Below are 19,750 nucleotides of genomic sequence, written 5' to 3'. Positions count from 1 at the left end.
CGCACGCAGCGATAACTTCACTTGACGCCATCATGATTAACAAAATATGTTCGAGTTAAATTGAAACGTCTGAGCGATATGTTGTTCAATTTTTTTCGTTCAATAAAAGTTGTTCAACTAAAATCGCTCTGTCAGAACGGGGCACAAGTCAGCTAGTTGTTTGTTATTTAACATTATTAAATCTGGCAACACCAAAAATTCATAGATAAAAAAATTTGACACGACAAAAATGCCAAGAAAACAACATGTCAAATTGTCAAAATCAAATGTCACTTTGTTACTTATGTTGAGGCTTATTTTGTTTCCTTCAGTAACAGCTTTCAATATGGCTGCATTATAATTTAAAAATATGAAGGACGATCCGTTGATAGAGAAAACCGTTTGCAGGCTTTGTCTGAAGGATGATGGAAAACTCCACGACATATTTAAAAAGTCTGCGGATTTTGTAATAGCCGACAGAATAATGGAATGCACCAATATTCAGGCAAGTTTACCTTACATGAAATTCGTTCGGCTTCTCTTCTCTTCATTATCTTATGTTATTTTCTCGAATCTTCTGTATTTCTCTAATATTGTGCAAATGTATCCAGGCTCTGTTACTACATATTGAGTTATTACAATTTGTATTACAATATAGGCATTCGTTTTTGTAGTCTAATTGTTCTATGCCCCATCACACTTGATGCGTCTTACTTCTGCAATGGCCGCTCTGTCCGCTGCACTGCTGTTGCGTGCGCAGCTACGGTTACATTCAGTACCTTGCAATGGTACCTGCATATCACTTCAAAACAATAGAAACGGTATTAGAATCATTGAGGTATATAGATAGAGTTGGCTTTGGCGTTCGAAGTATGGGTCACGCTTATCGGCTCATTGTCCGATGTGAGATATCACAATCATCAGTCGGTTACAAGCACTTGCCGGGCACAGATTTCCAGCGATAACTTCAAAATTCCGACATGCATGCGAGATATTGTCAAGTCGTACTGGAAAATATATGCAACGGTATAAACTTTAATCGTTAAGCAGGGTTTTACCATAATCAGTAGTTGTGTAATTTGGCTTACTAATGTTAAAAACTTATGGAGCATTTGCGCGGTGTTGTTCAGCCGCGGGTCACTTTCGACTCGTTCCTTAAGTTCATTCGCGTTCGGAAGGATTCGGGTGTGAATGACAGCCACCACACCTATATACACACAAATAATATTTAACACTGATTTTGCAAGAATACAAGACAAAATATAACATTCTTCTGCAATACATACACAACCAACTATCAGACACACTCACTAACCAATAGGATGTATGATCTGGGCAACAAGTTTGGGGGTTAAATTGATATATTTATTGACTCCATTTATAGAACTAAGCATAATCTATACCATCACTTTGTTGAATCCAACAAATTAGATTAGCCTTGGTAATGTAGTTTTAGTGATTTGTCTTGTATGCAGTATTGTTCTAATTTCTATATTATTTTATGTTACAGTTACATGTTTTACTAATATTCAGTTTATCAGTTTACTGTTATATCATGCTTTAAATTTTTTTTGTTTAATTTTCGATAGCTCCCTAGATATATTTGATTTTTGAAATCCATGTAATAGATGGGCGTAAAACCAAATAAAATAAAATGTAGACTATATATATAACTCAAGGATTATAATAGATAGTTTAGAAGCATTGTAGATGAGGAAAGCTAATAATACCAATAGTAAAATCATTGACAATCCCATGATATTCCCAATTGATAAATATCACTTCCTTCCCATTCCTTTACCTATCCCTTCCCCTGATGATGCTCCGTCCTGTATTTTATCGCACTCTCTCGACATTATTGGGTTCGTGTACAACTAGAAAAGGTTGAATGGAATATACAATGAAGTAGAAGTATACAAAGGTCATGGGAACAGTTTTACAACTATTTTCTTATGTGCATCAAAAGATAGTCGTTAACCTGTCTGTAAGTCACGTTAAAAATGTGAATGCAGTACATTTTAACAGATTAGTTGCTCTGCTGATTGGCGCATTCTGATGGCAGAAGTTCTCGCTTTTGGAGCACAGAAAAGTGCTTGGGATCTCTCACGAGTATTGTATACTTGTTAGTAACGAATAAGTTAATATATTATAGTTTCAGAGATTTTTTTTCTTAAACATATTTATCGGCGCATTCCCACCTCACCTATTCTGTGTTCTATTTTATAGAATCTATGAAATAGATCAATGGCAACTGGCTTTCTACGCCATAGAAAGCCCGATAGAAATAGAAACCCAATGTTAGATTAACTTCAACTTTCGTTATATTGTTTAGAATCGACCATCGAATAAAGCATGTTTGAATGAAATAGAATTAAGGAAGTGTGAATGTCCAACAATTCCTTTCCATTTTCAAACGGTTCGTTCTATGAAATAGATCAGGTGAGATCCCAGCTTAAGGTGTCAAACATTACTGTTAAGAAGATGGATAAATATAGGAATGGATAATATAATGCACTCTCTCATATAAAGGATTATGAAAAATTATTGTTTTTAATTACTGTAGTGTTGTTATTTGGTTGTAGTTTCGATACTGTCCACCAAAAGCAAAGAACCAAAGCAATTGTTGAATGCTCCCGATCTGAAGTGTTTTTCTTACCAAGAAGATAATTATAAAGTATGCCAGTAGATTAATTGTAAGCATTATATTGTTCTAAGGCGACTCCCAGCGATGGCTACCCTCCGCTCATCTGCGCCAGCTGCCTCAGGAAGCTGAACAAGGTGCACAAATTCAGAAAGAACTGTGAGCGCTCACAGGAAATATTAAAGAGTCTTAAAGTGGAGACAACCGTCAAGGAAGAGTTCTGTGATCCAAGTAAATTTATTTTTTTAATATTCATTTTAAGATAGTTTTGGCTGTCCAACTTTTTTCTTATTTTAAGACAATCAAATTGACAGTTTTAGTTTGTATAAATTGCATTCATTTAGATATTTTATTACAATGATAAGGTATGTATATTTACATACTTTAATATGGCCATACAATATCTTAGTAATTTCTTTTGAAATGAGAATAGTTCCACTTGATCCGTAATAAGTTTTAGATTATGTAGTATACGTTTTTTTTTGTAATGTGTATATTATATATTTGAATTATATTTCAAATTGTTACCAGATTAATATGGTTATTATGTAATAGCTGTACCCCGCCACGCGTTGCTGTGGTTCAGTTTGTCTGTGCAGACAGAGAAACAATATCGCATTTTGCTTTTACGTCCAACAGATGGCACTGTTTTCACGTGACATCTATATTAATATATAAAAACACGTGTGTATTCAATCGCTGAAGAACTTTTGAGTTGTGAGATTTTGAACAAACGAACATTTATATTTTTATTTATACAGATAGATAGATTACCTGCTGAGCATTATGATTTTATTCTTAATCTTGAATATTATTTTTAAGGTCTTGATGGTCAAAATGATGAGAAGTGGTCTCTCTCTGATGACGAGTGCATCAGAAGTTACTATTCCGACAACAAACTCGATAAGGAAGAAGATATCTTGGTTTGTACAGTTAAAAATTAAGAATATAAAGTGGAATTTTACAAAAATATAATTTTTAAATCCAAGAAATCCCTGCTTATTTTAATAATAATTTTGTTTTGTTCAGCGCTGAAGAATGAAACAGAAATCACTAAATGAAAGATTGTCGAATTGAATCGCAACATTAAATTCCAATGGAATTGATAAATGTCGCACCTAGTATCTTTGGGCATTTGCAGGGTAAGATGGGACTGCTGGCGGGTATTCCAAAATAGCTTGAAAAACTTTTTTGAACCATTCAATACTATCGGTGCGCCCAAATACATTCATACGTCTCGTCTTTTAAATGATTTGCTTACCTAAAATATATTTGTAATATTTTTTGATACTGTAGAATTAAAATTTCTCAGTTTATTACAATCTTAAGTCGAAAAAATCTGTAATAATTGTAATTTTTTAATTTAAAAATTTTTCTTTGTTTATTAATATTATTATTTATATTTTTAGATCTGTAAATTAGATAAGAAAGAAGATGAAGCAATGGGCCGATTTGAATCCCAGCCCATAGTGGTCACTGAAGTCAAACAGGAGAACTTCGAGGATCTTCTCGATTCTGGAGTGACCTTCAACGGGATTGACTCCGATACCAGCTTCAAGGATGAAGTGGAGATGGATGATGAAATGGACGACGCAGTGGAAGAAGTCAACGATGACAGTGATGGGAAACGTAAGAAGTTAAAGGTATGTTAGACTTCCAATCAATACCTAAGTCTATTTCATCATCATCACTACGGACATGTGCTGGTAGGATTTGGCCCCCTCCACTATGCTCTCCACTGGCTGCGGTCCCATTCTCCTCTACTCCTCACTCTTTCCTGTCTTGCTTAAATCATCTTCCTTGGTTAATCTCTAAGTCGACCGAGAGGTAGGCCGAAGGAACCGGTCCTTATAACCGGGACAGGTATATATACCTTATCTAGGACTTCTCTTTCCACGAGGCCTTAACTTTAAACTTTTATATTTTATTTTCAGAATGTAAAAGGTAGAAGAAGAACCAAAGCAAAACCAACAAAGTGTTTGGAGTGTGGAAGGCTTTACAAGTCAGCTGAGTTTCTCCTGAGGCATTTGAAGTTACGCCATGGTGGTAAATATTATTTTATTTAAATTAATGTATGACAAATGAATCATTCATTACCAGTATAAGATTTCTTATTTTAACATTCCATTTGGGAAGATAGGTACATAATATACAAAAAAGTTTTATGGTCATATAACCACTGGAACGTAAAGACATTTACAAATGCACAAGTAAATTTTACTTGATGATTTTGTGTTATTTAGCAATTTATTCATTTAAAATAATATATAATATACTTGCGGCACGTTCCAGAGTGGAAGATACTCTCAGTATCGCCCTGGTGTAAGACCACCATTCAGAATTGAAACGTTGCTTGAAATGGCTTTGGTCGTGTTTGGTGACCAGATCTGAATAGCCAGGTGATTCCCCACCTTCATCTTACCCATCTCCTTCCCCTCCCCACTAACTTCAGCCTCACAACCATAGTCTCACTGGCTCCAGACGATTGGAACTCTTGTGGGGTTTCACATAAAAAAAAAAAATATTAAAAGAAACTTGCAAGTGACCAACACAACAGGCCACGGGAAGGTCCAAATATATTCTAATTCATTTTGAAAAGCAGGCGTTCAAGTGTGAAAGCTTTCTACTCACTTTGTGAAAAGCAGGCGTTCAAGTGTGAAAGCTATCTACTCACTTTGTGAAAAGCAGGCGTTCAAGTGTGAAAGCTTTCTACTCACTTTGTAAAAAGCAGGCGTTCAAGTGTGAAAGCTATCAACCCACTTTGTGGTGGCCTAGCACTCCAGTGGTTAAAAGTGGTTACTGTTTTAGAAATTTCATTCAATAGCACCATTCCTCTTGTCTCGCTATGCTTTTTCTTTCTTCTTTTTTTATTTATTTCTTTAGTCTTAAACTTTGAATGTCGTTATTTTAGATATAAAAAATCCTAACACTGTCAAAGGAAGTGCATAAAGACATTTTATAATGCAAATAAATAAAATAAAATGCTGTGCTAGAATATCTGTTCTGCCGTGTGGTATCATGAACAATGGTGGCGTTGAAGACTATTACGTTCTTATACATGCAATAAATTCGTTTTATTTTAGCAGTGCAATTTTTCACATTACTTACGATGACATAAAGATCCGTACTTATATTATGCCATTAATTTTTGCAGAACAAATTTATGAAGAATATGTGAAAACCCACAATGTACAAGACAGGCCATTTGAATGCAGGTAATAATATATAAACTTTCATCAATCTTGAAAAAATACTGCATTTTGTGTTGAAATATCACATTACATAAAGTGGTATTTGTAGTGATATCTTTTCTTTAGTCTAGTCTACCCTTGAAGGTGAAATAGTATTTCTTTATCCTCTTCACGTTTCCTAGAGCTAATGCTGTTTTCCACTCCCAACAGGTACGCATATCTCTTGAGGTGGCAGTGTCCCGTTAGTAATCCTGGTCCTTGCAACAAGCAACACTTATTGTCTTCTCTGGATTTTTCTGTGCATATAAACTAGCTGAATGTTCTGTATGTCGCATCAATAATTAATCTTTGGTTGTGCGATTTGTAGTGACTGTGGTAAGTCCTTTCCACAACGGAGCAGCCTGAAGTCCCACCTGCGCACACACAACAAGGAGCGGCCCTATAAATGTGATATTTGTAACAAAACATACAAGGAGGTCAGTCATTTGAAATTTGTATTACATCATACACAGTTCCAACACTCAACATCTTAGCCTGAGCCTAAAGCCAACCTAACCTAATCAAAACAATTTTTTCTTATTTAACATCAACCTATTTGAACTTTATCTTAACTAAACCTAAGTCAATTTTGGTCTCCTCGCGCAATGTAATCGTACAGTGGATTAAGCAATGTTTCTTATAGTCGTACTATCCCCCGTGTTTCGTTTAATTTATAAAAATAACCCAGTCCTTTTAATGAAATTCTCCATTAATAATAATAATAATAATGGAAGGGTTAAGTTTTTCCTTTGGGGAAGATTTAACCCGGACAACTAAATCCGAAATTTAAAAAAAAAATATTTGGATGATTTTTGTAGCGCCGTTTTTGTGCAAAATCACCTTAAGGGCGCTGTACAAGTATATATAATACATTTCTACAATGATCTGTGTTATAACTAACTATATATGGAGATATTATACAGTACAATACTTATCTGGTAGGTCACTTGAGATTAACACTTAAATAAAATTAACTAATTGTTTATTAGCGAAATTTACATACAGGATTTAGGACATAATTGGATATAACTGGACTTTTTCTCAGGAATGGTATATTTAATTTAAGGGTATGACAGCTTGAAAAGGTATGTTTTTAGTTTAGACCTGAATTCTGTCGGTCTTGTTATGGATCTTAGTTCTGGAGGTCGTTTATTCCAAGCCTTCGGCCCAGATACTCCGAAAGCGCGATCACCAAACTTAGTATTTGGCTTGCGCTTAGGTTCCATCAGTCTGCCTACAGCTGATTGCATTGTTGTCATTAGTGTAAGGCGTTATCTCCTGGTTCCCCAGGCATTTTGGCATTCTTACCATCAAGGCGAAAGATAGACTAATAGGTGTTTCTTCAGACTGATTCGTGGATAGCTTGAAAACTCGATTATCATGGAGATCATTTATTTCTATGTTCCTGATGGTTTTCTCCGTCACGGACAGCATACACTGTTTTATCTCTCAGTCGCAGGATTAACTTGCTAATTGTCATGTCGTTGGGGAGAGCTATTGTTATTGAACAGAATCAATTCAGATGGAGCTCTGTTACTACTAATATATTTGATATACACACTGTCTATATTTATGTAACGTAATAATTCTTTTACAAATCTATTTGAAAACGCACTAAAATGAATAATTTTGTAATGTTTTTAAAATAATAAATTGAATTGAATCTTCACATTTACTACATTAGGGTTAGGTTTTTTAACTCCCTACAGCTGCCTGTTAGTAAGCCTTAAGCCGTAAGAATAAATAAGAACCCTTAAATAACTGTAGATTTATTCAATTCAATTTTTTTATTCCTTTAAAAACATTACAAAATTACATTTTAATTCATTTTTAAGTACATTTGTAAAATGGTATTACATAATAAATAAGCGGTGTATCAAATATATCAGCATCAATAGAGCTTGCCTTATAAAGGCAGCTTCACCTTCAGCTAAATATGTCGATATCCGAATTGATTCTGTTCAACAGCAAGACTGCTCTCCCCACCGGCATGACCTGCAGGCAAGTTGGTCCTGCAGGCCGGGAGATAAAACAGTCTATGCTGTCGGTGACGGAGATAACCATCAGGAACATAGAGACTAATACTCTCCATGATAGTCGGATTTTCAAACCATCCACGAATCAGTTTGAAGAAGTGTGATACAATATGCACATCTCTTCTGACCCGTAGATGGTTCATACTGAGCATGCCCAAGAGAAAGTCAGTAGATTTTATTGACTCATTGTTCTATCTGTTTCAGCTGTCCAATTTGACAGTTCACAAAAGAACACACAGCGATGTGAGGGCCTACTCCTGCGACGAGTGCCCCAAGGCCTTCCACTACTCCCATCACCTGCAGCTCCATAAGAAGTCTCACTCGGGCCTGAGGGAGCATGTCTGCTCCTACTGCGCCCGAGGTACAAGCTACTGTCAAACACTCCACCTCACTCCTTACACTGTTACACTTTACTGCACTGTTACACCCACCCCATAAGGGGGTAGATTATCGCTTGGCATAGGTATTGCCTTTATTGTTTATTTTTTGTAAGTGCTTAGTTTCCTGCATTGTCCACCCCCGACATAGCGGTAGTAGTGAAGGAGAGAGTACCCTTTGACCCTGATTTATCGCTCTCTTGTGATCCTGTCGGCTAGAATGAGTTACTTAGTCCCCGTAGTTCTTCATCAGTATGGTGTACATGTACAGTGACCTTATTGTGTTGCAGATTTTGTGAAGGAGGAGCATCTGGTTAACCATATCAGAACTCACACCGGGGAGAAGCTCTTCAGCTGCGAGCTTTGTGGGAAGGCTTTCGGGTGAGATAGAAATTTAGGCAATATTGTGTATTGCTGCCCTTTTGTAATTATTTATTTCTTTGCAAAAGCTTTATTTATTGTTTGGGAACTCGCCAGCTGCGCACTGTTTAGACAAGGTTATTCAGTAATACTTCGCTAAGTCTTACACTATGGATAAATTCAACTTAATAATAATGAGATGGCGCCACTTTAGTTTACAATTAACATACCGATCATTCCAGCAGGCCGGTATAAACTTAAAAAATGCTAATGTACATGATAAGTAAATAAAATAGTATTTTCTGAGATGTGAGGGTGGTTATGCAATCCCAAAAATTCACTTAGCTTTGAGTTTGCTCAGTTTTGATTGGTGAAATGTCAAATGTTTTTAATTTTATTTTTCCCTTCCAGTACTAGCAGCAGTTTGAGGTCTCACAAAGTAACTCACGTCGACCCCAAGCTGAGAATTATCAAAAAAGTGAGTCTGTCTAATTCTTTAAATAATGTCAATTTATTTATATTCGCGAATGAGTTCGAAAGTTCATACATATTCCAATGTGGAAGTATTTACGTGTTAAGAGTTTGGGAAAGAAACTCTCTTCCGTCTGCCAATAATGTCCCAAATTTCAATCAATATCTCTGGGATTCAAATGCATCATAGCCTAATAATCAGCCATAGCCGAAAGTAACAGAAACTGCAGAAAAATTGCATTACAAATTCATTGACAGGAAGGTAGTTTCATATGAAATCGCCGACGCGGGCTAACCATAACCAAGTTCATATAAAACCTACAAGTTTCCGGAAATTTACTTCTAGTGCTATTTTGAAAACACAGAAATAATATTATCTTTACTTTCTTCAATGATTGCAAAATTACTTTGTGGCGTCATTTTAAATTAAATGAAAAAAACCAACTTTGTTTACACTACTCTTATTATTAAAATTATAAACATGTTTCAAAACCAAAGGTTTCTTTATCTGGTTGCACAGTATACTGAAAATTAAGATATTTATCTATTTAATATTAATGGTACAAATATACCATAAACAATAAATTATAATACAATACAATGTACCTCTCCTGTTCCCACTATTATTTTGTTAATTTTTTTTTTTTTGCAATATGTGTATATGTAATTAATTAATTATGTTAGTTGTTTATAACTAGTTGTAAATATGTATGTCATTTTAAGTCACTAGTTTTAAGCCAGTAGTTATGTCTTATTCGTAAGTCACTAGCTTCGATTTAAGTCCTTAAGATTTAAGGCACTAGTTAAAATTATAAATCTTAGTTGTTAGCCAATTATATTAATTTTATGATATGTCTATTTGTACAGGGCCCCTGAGGTGATTTTTCACAAAAACGGGGCTATACATTTTTTTATTAATGATATCAGAATTTATAAAATGAATAGAAACTCTAGAAGGATATAAAAGTAACAGATTCAGGTATATGCTAAACTTATAAGTAGACTTAGGTTAAATTAATATTGATTAAAAAGATCAATAGGTACAAGAAGGCTATACTACGATAGTACAGACTTCTTAGATTTGCCACATCTGCATATCTATTACTAATTTCATGTAGGTACAAGCGAGTGTTTGAAATGATCAGTCCTGGTATCATTACATTCTAATTTAATTTACTTATTAGCTTTTTGCCCGTTGCAAGCAACTAATTGGTAAAAATGAATTAATTTAAACTGACATGCATGTATGTACTTACTCCCCAGGATCATTTATATAAATTATTTATGCTATTTTTTTTATTTTTTATATTAACTCCACACAGGAGGCCCTGAAGAAAATAATTTCCCTCAGGGCCTATGTCATCTTTGGGGATGCTGTGTGGAGGGTCTTTTTGTGGAGAGGAAGGAGTGAACATGGGTCTTGAAGAGTCCCATGTAATTTAAAGCCCATTCTTTACAAAGTTCTTATGTGCAGTGGCGGCTAGCTCTAAGGAGAGTTGGAGCAACGCACTCCTAAAATTTCAGCCAATCTAAAAATAATAATTACCAACCGTTAATAATATCATCGAAAATCAAACCAATTATGAGTAATAAAAGTATTAAGTTAAATTCAACTGGCTCGAATTTTCGTTCTTTGTATCACGTGTCATAAGTCACGTGGTGCGAGCGAATTCCATATCGCTCATCGAGAAACGTCACCCGGGAACATCAATTATCTATACGCGCAGAGCCTGGATGTCGATCATAGTATTGAAATTTCTCTTAGACGTGAATGGCGCTCGCCAATGCCTCTTAAACTCTTCGGTGAGATGGCGCCACTTTAGTTTACAGTTCACATACCGATCATTCCAGCAGGCTGGGATAAAAAATTGCTAATTACTAGTATCTTTCACCGCTAAAGGTTTACCTGACCTGTCATAGGAATGGATTGGCATTATTTTTAGGGCATTACCAATTTTTGTAAGTACAAGCTTCCACTGGTTATGAGGTACCTCTAGTTGTTACACTCTCACAAAAACGCTCTAAATGTCATCAAACATACTAATTTTGGTTCTGTCTGTCTGTAACTCTGGTTTAATGAACTTGGATCTGCATTGAATTGATGTGTCATGTGTCATTTTCAAAATTAAAACTGATTGTGTAAAAAATTCAGACAAATAGAGTATTTTTTTGCAAGACAATTATTTACTTAAATCATTTTCTATTCTATTCTAGCATTATTTACTAAAGGTCTATTATTTACTAAATCTCTTAGGACAGGTTGTTTCACAGAACTTGAACAATTTATAAAATTTCAAGATTAAAATTCAAGTTCTGTTATTATTGCATCATGGGCCGGTTGTTTCATAGTACTTGAATGAAATCAGAACTTGAAAAGGACTTTCACAGAAATTGAATATTAACTCTGAAATTTGATGAATTGTTTAAATTCTGTAAAACAACCAGTCCTTAGTGTGTCGTTCATATATGTACGTATTGTTTTCAGCGCATTAGACCGAATCGCTTCAAGGCCCAGCCGGAGAAGTGCTCTATTTGTAACAAATTATATCGATCTGCCGAGTACTTGCTGCAGCACATGAAGAAAAGGCATGACGGTACGTGTGCCGCCTTTATTTCAATGTCATAATATATCATTGTCACAATAGTGTACTGGTGCTCAATCCTTAGAACACAGCAGTCAGGTGGGAATGCTGTCCTTGTTTTATCAGTATTACTACTCAGGAACTGAGGAGTCATTGGTACCTTCGGCAACAGCGTATAGTTGGGAATCTCGCCGAAAAACTGGGCACCCAACATATGTAACATTTGTCACATGGGAATGCTGCTACGACTCGTTCTTGAGTTCAAAACCTCGGCTGTGGAAAAATTTGCAGGTCTCTCTCTTTTCTCCCTCTCTCCTACAACATGGGTCTTTTTAAGACTCCTTCCTCTCCTCAAAAAGGCCCCTCACACAGTATCCCCAAACATGACAGGGCCTCCTGTGTGGAGTTAATGTAAATTATTATTTTCTAAATATAATTATTTGTTAAGTTTGATAGTTTTTCATTGTTTCAGGGGAGGCATACCATGAATATTTGAGCACACACAAATTGAAAGAACGTCCCTACATTTGCAGGTAAAATTATTTTTATACATAAATATAACAATATTTATCCTCTACTTAGCAAACTAACTGCTAACTAAGTAATAATATTTACATGTAACTACTTAGACAGCAGTTTTTAGAACAAACTGCATATATCTGCCCCCACTTAGAACCCTGCATGCGAACACACATCTGGACTATTTTCTACCATATTGAAAGAATTCAGCAACAAAAAAAAATTGACACATAAATTAAACTTACGCTAATTTACAAATTACCCCAAATCCATAAAATTCCACAACTTAACTCCCTTCAAACATGATGTTTAATTTTTGATCAAATCCTATTATTTAATATTCTGTATAATGGCCTGGACTCGCTTGAGCTTATCAATTTTATAAAAATCCACATCCCGTCAAGACCAATCTGACAAACCAATTTTTTCATATACCCGCCTAAAGAACTAATCTTAGGAAAAATTTCCCGATTCCGTGTATATGTGCGCAGTATAATATGTTATTTCATAATATCAGCATTCTTGACAATAACTTTCACAAAAATCGAACCAAAGTAATGCGTACGATTTCAAATATATGTATGAAATGAATCGAGTGCATCTATCCTTATCCTATATTCCTATTTCTCATCCTTTTAACCTTCTAAGACTCATAAGGAACTATTTTGACTTCACCTGGCTTAAACTCGTATATATTTTTCTTTGTACATTGATGCGTATAGCGTAATCTGTCAGTCCCATAAACCAAAGCTGTTTTTTTTTACAAAAATTATAACGAAATTCTTCCACACTGGTGCACAACCGGGAGACACGCCAAACTCTTGACAAAAATTTGTACACGGTTGACATGGTCCATGTGAGAATCGGTCTTCTTTACATCTTGTTCTTGCCCTCAACAATTCGGCTGTGAAATCATTTACCGGCTTTCGTGTCTTCCCCCTGCAACATGGATCTCTTATAGACCCATGTTCGCTCCTCACTTCGCATAGCATCCATCCCCAAAGTCTGCTGTGTAGTTATAAAAAGGAAGTTAAAACATTTTGTACAGATTCAAGTATATTCAGGTTCACAATAGCATGGAAGAGACATTAATGCATCTTTAAGAATGCGGTTCTGAGGGTATTTTTGACATAAGGAGAGAAAGGAAAAGATAAGAGATGCAGATTGGAATGGAGGGTCAATGTCAATGTCAGGAGTGGCACACTGACAGATCAATGATGAAATAATATTTTTTTTATTTTCTATTATTGTTTTTTAAGTTACATGTGTAAAATGCTACATGTAAGTGTGTCTATTAATTATTGGTATGACTTATTGCAGCGAATGCGGCAAAGGTTTCACGCAGCCTTGCAACTTGCTAGTGCACCAGAGGGGCCACACCCAGGAGAGGCCCTTCGAGTGCGAAATCTGCCACAAGCGCTTTGTTCAGGTCAGTTCCCTCCCAACCAGGAACACTTCATATTAAACTTAAATTTGTATTACATTTGACTGCCACAGATCACTAACTTATTTGATGTGTACTTTTTTATGTAACACCTCACAATAGCGCCCCTGTCTATTTCATACCCAGTTGAACTATTTCATACCCGCTTAAGTATCGTTATAAGACGGATTGAGGTAGGGGCTTTAGGAAGGGATTTATTAATGTGTGTCTTGAAGAGGCCCGAATTGTCTAAAGGAGGAAAAACAGATGCCGATAGTTTGTCCCAAATGCGAGCTGACTTACACACAAATACAGTCGAAGAAACGACCCGATCTCATGAAGCTAACACTTCCATTGAAATATCTCCAGAAGAGACTCAGCATGCCCACATTGTGTCTGTGCAGTAGAGATAGATATTACAATAAATTGTCAGTCACAAATCAGCAACCTATGTGATGTTTATTAAACTTAACTTAACAGCATTACACTTGACTGTCACAGATCAGCAACCTGTATTATGATGTCTGTTACACTTCTCTGTCACAGTTCAGCAACTTATATTATAATTTGAAAATCCTGACACAATGCTTTGCAGAAATGGGTGGCCCTTTGGAATACTACATTTTAGATTACATGCGTAATGTGGAAATGCCATACTTGTTCTACTGGTAAGGAATTAGCATCATTAATCCCTTCGGCACCGGTGCATAGTCGGGAAACAAAACAATATATTATTTATTATCCAAAAGTATCATAAAATAGTTGACAGCCCTGTTTTACTAAAGTCAAATTGCGATACTTGCCCAGCTATTCCAAGTAGAATTAATTTTGAAGGCAACAATAAACTCACTACTAACTACTCTATTATAATATTTTGCTAGATTATACATATGAAAAAGTCACTTTTTTATACAAATTAATATTCTGTTCAAATAAAATATTTTCTGTTATTATAACATTCTAGGCCTTTAGAATTTACTTTATATTAATTACTATTCATTATCATAAACACCTCATACCTCGATTTATGTCAGGTCTTATACAAACCTAGTATTCATTCAACTATTTCTACACTAGTAGATATTTCTTTTAATTATGTATTGTTTAACTGCACTTCTATTAACAACTGTATCACTTGCAACAATATTTTTGTGTACACATTACTTGTTCTGTAATCACTCTATTGTAAAAGCCATTTTATGGCGTTTAAATAAATAAATAAATTATGATGTTTATTAAACTTGTCTGTCACAGATCAGCAACCTGCGAGTGCACATGCGTGGGCACACGGACCTGCGCGCGTACAAGTGTGATGAGTGCGGCAAGGCTTTTCGCGCCCCCCATCACCTCAAGTTCCATCTCAAGATACACTCCAACATCAGGGACCACATCTGCACACAGTGCGGCAAAGGTAACTAAATAACAAACAAACACATTGAGAGGTTATTGTGAGACCTCTTTCTTTTTAAATTCTAGTTCCTTTAGTCTATCTTCATATTGCCGGTCTTTTAAAGCTCTTGGTATTTTTGTGAATCATCTCTGTACTCTCTCGGTTAGATCTATGTATTATAATCAGGATATTCCAGGATACGTCGCACATGTATTTTTAACATCATGTTTGCTATAATAATTGCAACATTTTGAATTTTTCGTCTCTGTTAGGTAGCGTTGATGATTGTTATTGTTGTTCTTATTGTTATTGTTGTTTTAGGTTTCCGCAAGGAGGACCACCTGTCCCTCCATATGCGCACACACACGGGCGAGAAACCTTACACCTGCGAAATATGTGGCAAATTCTTCAGGTAACAACGGAAATCACTACGGATTGAGATATACGTATCAACATCATTACAGTACCATATCCCATGGTGGAATTTGACCCTCTCCACTGGCTGCAGTCCCTCACCATTTGCCTCCAACCGCATTCCTTCCCGCTCAGCTCCGATTAGTCCTGCTCCTGTTATCGAGCCCGCCGCCTGCCGTATGTTGAAAGTACCCTTCATATTCGCGACCCGTGTACCCGTCACGCGATCTTTGATTGGGTACTCGCGTTTGACGTAGGTAGGTAGTAGGTAAATGATGGCCTACTTTAAATTTCAGGTTTCTACCATCTCTTTTTGTCTGTCGTGAGAATGAGATTTTAAGATGCCCGGTCCGAAAAATTCATACATGTATGGTCGTTCGTTCATCAGTTTACAAATATCAGATCGTTCACAATCGACTTAAAACTAGCTTCGATCCTCTTCCACGCACTCTATCCACCTCTTTCTCAGTTTTTCTCGGAGTTGCTTCCACTGGGGCACCCACACAGTCATAATTTTTGATCAACTAGCATTCTTTCTATGTTCAGTCCATCGCAGTCTTTGGAAACAACAAAATATTATATTCAATCTTTTATCATCCATGTTTTTTAAATACTTGATTGTATCATGTCTCATTTGCTTTTCAAATATCATTCCCTTCTTTTACACATTGATTTGTGGCAAACTGGAATCTTCCTTACTTATTATTTATTTATATTATTTAAAGCGGAGACGGTTTACAGATAGTTCCCATAAGTAGCATGCATTTCACCTCATTCCTTTAATATAACCTGGTTCCTTTGATAAAGTTCACATGTCTTCTGGTTCCTCAATGTGTCTTCCCAGGTAGCTGATCCTTGTTCTCATCAGGGCGGAACATTGGCAACATAGGTGAATTGGAGTCTTTTTTTTTAAATTTTTTTTTATAGTGAATACCTCACAAGAGTCCCAACTGCTCCCGTCTGGAGCCAGTGAGACTATGGCATCCCCAATTGGGGGATGTTGCGAGGCTGAAGGTAAGTGGGGAAGGGAAAGAGGAAGATGGGGAAGTACCTGGCTATTCAGATCTAGTCACTAAACACGGCTAAAGCCATTTGGAGCAACGTTTCAATTCTGAATGGTGGTCTTACACCAGGGCGATACTGGTAGTATCTTCCACTCTGGAACGTGCCGCAAATATACTATATATTATTTTAATTAATTAATTGTGAAATAACACAAATTAATCAAATAAAATTTATTTGCGCACGCCGGGTTCGAACCCGCGACCTTCGGAATGGCAGTCCAATGCGTTACCACTGGACTATGCCGGCCGTCAAACATCTTCATCCTCGTCACACTTTCTGCATCTATGGGTGTTTTCCACTTTTCCAACATCAGCATGTATCTCTCAAAGTGGCAATGTCCCGTCAGAAGGTAGAACTACCAGTTCTCAGTTAATGCACACATATTGAGTAGTTGCCTGGTCCATTTATGAGTACTTTGGTTTGTCTCATTCCGGGTGCCCCCTCCCATTCCTTCCAGTGCTGGGTTTTGATCCTCCTTTCAATATGTAGTTTGATGAGGTAAACTGCCACTCCTACTGCTGGCTTGGATCCTGCAAGTGGTGCTGGTCCTTCAGATCACTCCTACCTTATAAAGGTATGTCCCGGTACCCAGATCAGGGTCTGCCTAGCGTAATATAGTTGTTATATTCTTGTTTGTGTATTATTAATAGTGGTGTTTTTGTTATATGTTTCCAGTTCAAGCAGTATTCTGTCCATGCACCGGTACACACACAACGGCCAGAAGCCTTTTATCTGCAAATATTGCAACAGAGCTTTCAGCCAGAAGTCTTCAATGGTAAGGACTTCATCAATAATTATTTATACAGACATTGCATCAATTGAACACATATTGGCATCAGCTTCTAATATTATTATTGCATGAATATTTAAATTTAAAAGTAAATTAATAATCCAAAAGTCTTCCTAGATGCACAGTTGAAACATTTTATTTATCGAATCTAAACATTTTTTTAAATTTACACCAATATATAAATCGAATGATGCAGAGCTGAGATTTTCTGTTTTTTAGTTAATATTATATTATTTATTTCAGTACCGCCACCTGCACACACATCGAAATGATCCGGAGGGGAGAATTCGAAGAAGAAATAAGATCATCGCCTCGGATGGAGAAGATTCAGAAAATAAATAAAATATGTTGATCCACTGATACGATGCGACAAACAAATAATTATATATTTTCCTCATTACGATTTCTCCTATTAGTTCATCTAGATAGACAATGGAGAGGCCAGTTTCAGGAATTAAACTTGCACCTTTCTGATACGATTTGAGATATTCACACCCAAAAGTGTTATCGTGATTAATTTTTGTGTTATTATGCCGTGTTGCGTTTCCATCTTCTTTAGTCAATGCTTCGGACAGCATTACAGTGTCCATCATATGGGAAGATGTGTAGATTGTGGTGAAGTTTTTGTTTATATGAATAAATTTTTTTTAAAAAAGCGCTATTATCTACAGGGCTGGCCCTGTGCAGGAGCAGTTGGAGCGGTCCACTGCCGACTTGCCAAGGCGCTAATAATACCTAACGCAGCGCCCTAAAGGTTTTGACGAGATCCAGGAGTTATTTGGCTCGGGGCCGGCAATAAGAATACATAAAAGTAATTTAGTAAATTAGTTACAAGGTTTTTTATGCATAGCACAAAGGATAACAAATTATTATAAGCAATAATTAGTCGCCTGAAATATCAATACAAATTTCAACCTCAACACAGGCTTGTCCTAGTGAGGTTAAAAATTCTAACGTAAAAAACGATACAATGTAAAGAAACAATAAATAAAATAAAATAAAAAGTAAAAATATCTCTGGAGTAAAAATAAATGCCGCTGACAGGAATTGAACCCGCACCTTTTGATGTCCCGTCAGGTGCTATAGACTACTGAGCTACGTCGGCTTATTTTCAACACGCCAAATAAAAGTAGGTAAATAAAGTTGCTTGTTTAAACAAAAATAAAGTAGGTTTTTTACAGGTGAAAAAATATAATAAGCAGTAATTGTTGATTAATAATAATAATAATAATGATTTATTGTCTTCTTTTCATTGGTAACATATAGATATAATGATATCCTCACTGGGATCTCCCATGCTGAGGATGTCATTTACATCTTATAATTTAATTATAAGAAATTAATATTACAACAAAGTAACATATGAATTTAATTATAAACATATTTCATGTAGTATAATTTATTTTTTTAAATAATTTTAAAATAAGTAAGATAGTGTTTTTTTGTATAGTTCAGTTTAGTAGATTCAATTTTAGTAGATTCAATATAGTCTGTGTTTGATATCAGTATATTTTCTATTTCAGATCTCCCTATATTAAGTATCCAGTTTTTTATTTGAGATTTAAATGTTATAATGTTGAGGTTTTTGAGTGAGAGTGGTATTTTATTGTAGAGTTTAATTGATTGATTTTAATTTTATAGATTGAAGTACTAGTACATATTGAATTATTTGGCGTGTTGGAAATAAGCCGACGTGGCCCAGTGGTCTAGAGCACCTGACCGGACATCAGAAGGTGCGGGTTCAATTCCCGTCGGCGGCATTTATTTTTACTCGTGAGATATTTTCAATTTGTATTGATATTTCAGGCGACTAATTATTGTTTATAATAATTTGTACACAAATAAAGATGAAAAAATTCTTGGGTTGGTAGACTGTGGCTCTTTTCATAGGCATTTGAAAAGCTCGATATTAAAACGGACCCATCGTAATGCATATTATTTTCTATTTGCGTGCACGCACTAGTATTATATTAAAGTATAACTAGCCATTGGAAATAATAGCTGGATGCCGTCAACGTCAAAAAATGCTATTCACAAAATTTTTCATCAACAGTGTTGGATTTATATTTACATCAATTAGGAAAAAAGGAGAGTGAGGTCTTACTTTTCAAAAATCAAATCAAAAACAAAAATTTAATATGCGATGCAAACACCAGTTAACTACCTTTATGTTTTAATCCTTTATAATACAGGGTGTCCAGGGGTAAAGTGCACTAACTTCGGGGGGTGATTCTACATAATTTTAGGAGTAGAAAAGAAAAATAACTTCTATCGAAATTGCAACGTTTTACGGTACTTGAAGGTAAATAAGTTGAATTGTTTGTATGGGAAAAAAAAAGTGATTTTCAAAAAAAGTTATCTATCGACCGGTCGGTGGCCGAGTTGGCATCGCGTTTGGGTCCCACCCAGGCGTAGTGTGTTCAATTCCTCGGCTGGCTAAGTCCTCCATCACAACACAAGCAACATTTTCCGC

The 19,750-nt window shown here is 35.7% G+C and overlaps 1 protein-coding gene across 1 annotated transcript; it reads left to right on the top strand.

Moving 5' to 3' along the window:
- Positions 1-241: 241 nt before the first annotated feature.
- On the top strand, positions 242-18,122 carry LOC149419133 (uncharacterized). The gene is made up of 17 exons (XM_089638121.1): positions 242-484; positions 2,695-2,851; positions 3,443-3,543; positions 4,030-4,263; positions 4,555-4,666; positions 5,775-5,835; positions 6,179-6,287; positions 8,091-8,247; positions 8,554-8,644; positions 9,035-9,101; positions 11,580-11,688; positions 12,149-12,209; positions 13,516-13,624; positions 14,873-15,029; positions 15,330-15,420; positions 17,163-17,262; positions 17,521-18,122. The coding sequence occupies exons 1-17, from the start codon at positions 350-352 to the stop codon at positions 17,617-17,619; spliced, it is 1,950 nt and encodes a 649-aa protein (XP_089494247.1). The 5' UTR covers positions 242-349; the 3' UTR covers positions 17,620-18,122.
- Positions 18,123-19,750: the final 1,628 nt, after the last annotated feature.

The sequence above is a fragment of the Hesperophylax consimilis genome, chromosome 12, assembly GCF_061612785.1.
Source record: "Hesperophylax consimilis isolate HC1 chromosome 12, BYU_Hcon_1.0, whole genome shotgun sequence".
Classification (NCBI taxonomy): domain Eukaryota; kingdom Metazoa; phylum Arthropoda; class Insecta; order Trichoptera; family Limnephilidae; genus Hesperophylax; species Hesperophylax consimilis.
Note: the sequence above shows the minus strand (reverse complement) of the source record. Positions and strands in the feature narration are given on the sequence as shown.

What these genes read in the sequence shown, in the direction of transcription:
- LOC149419133 (XM_089638121.1), top strand. Translation starts at nt 350, where the DNA reads ATGAAGGACGATCCGTTGATAGAGAAAACCGTTTGCAGGCTTTGTCTG. An exon ending in AGCTGAGAATTATCAAAAAA is followed by an intron (nt 9,102 to 11,579) that starts GTGAGTCTGTCT and finishes TATTGTTTTCAG; the next exon opens with CGCATTAGACCGAATCGCTT. An exon ending in GCCACAAGCGCTTTGTTCAG is followed by an intron (nt 13,625 to 14,872) that starts GTCAGTTCCCTC and finishes TGTCTGTCACAG; the next exon opens with ATCAGCAACCTGCGAGTGCA.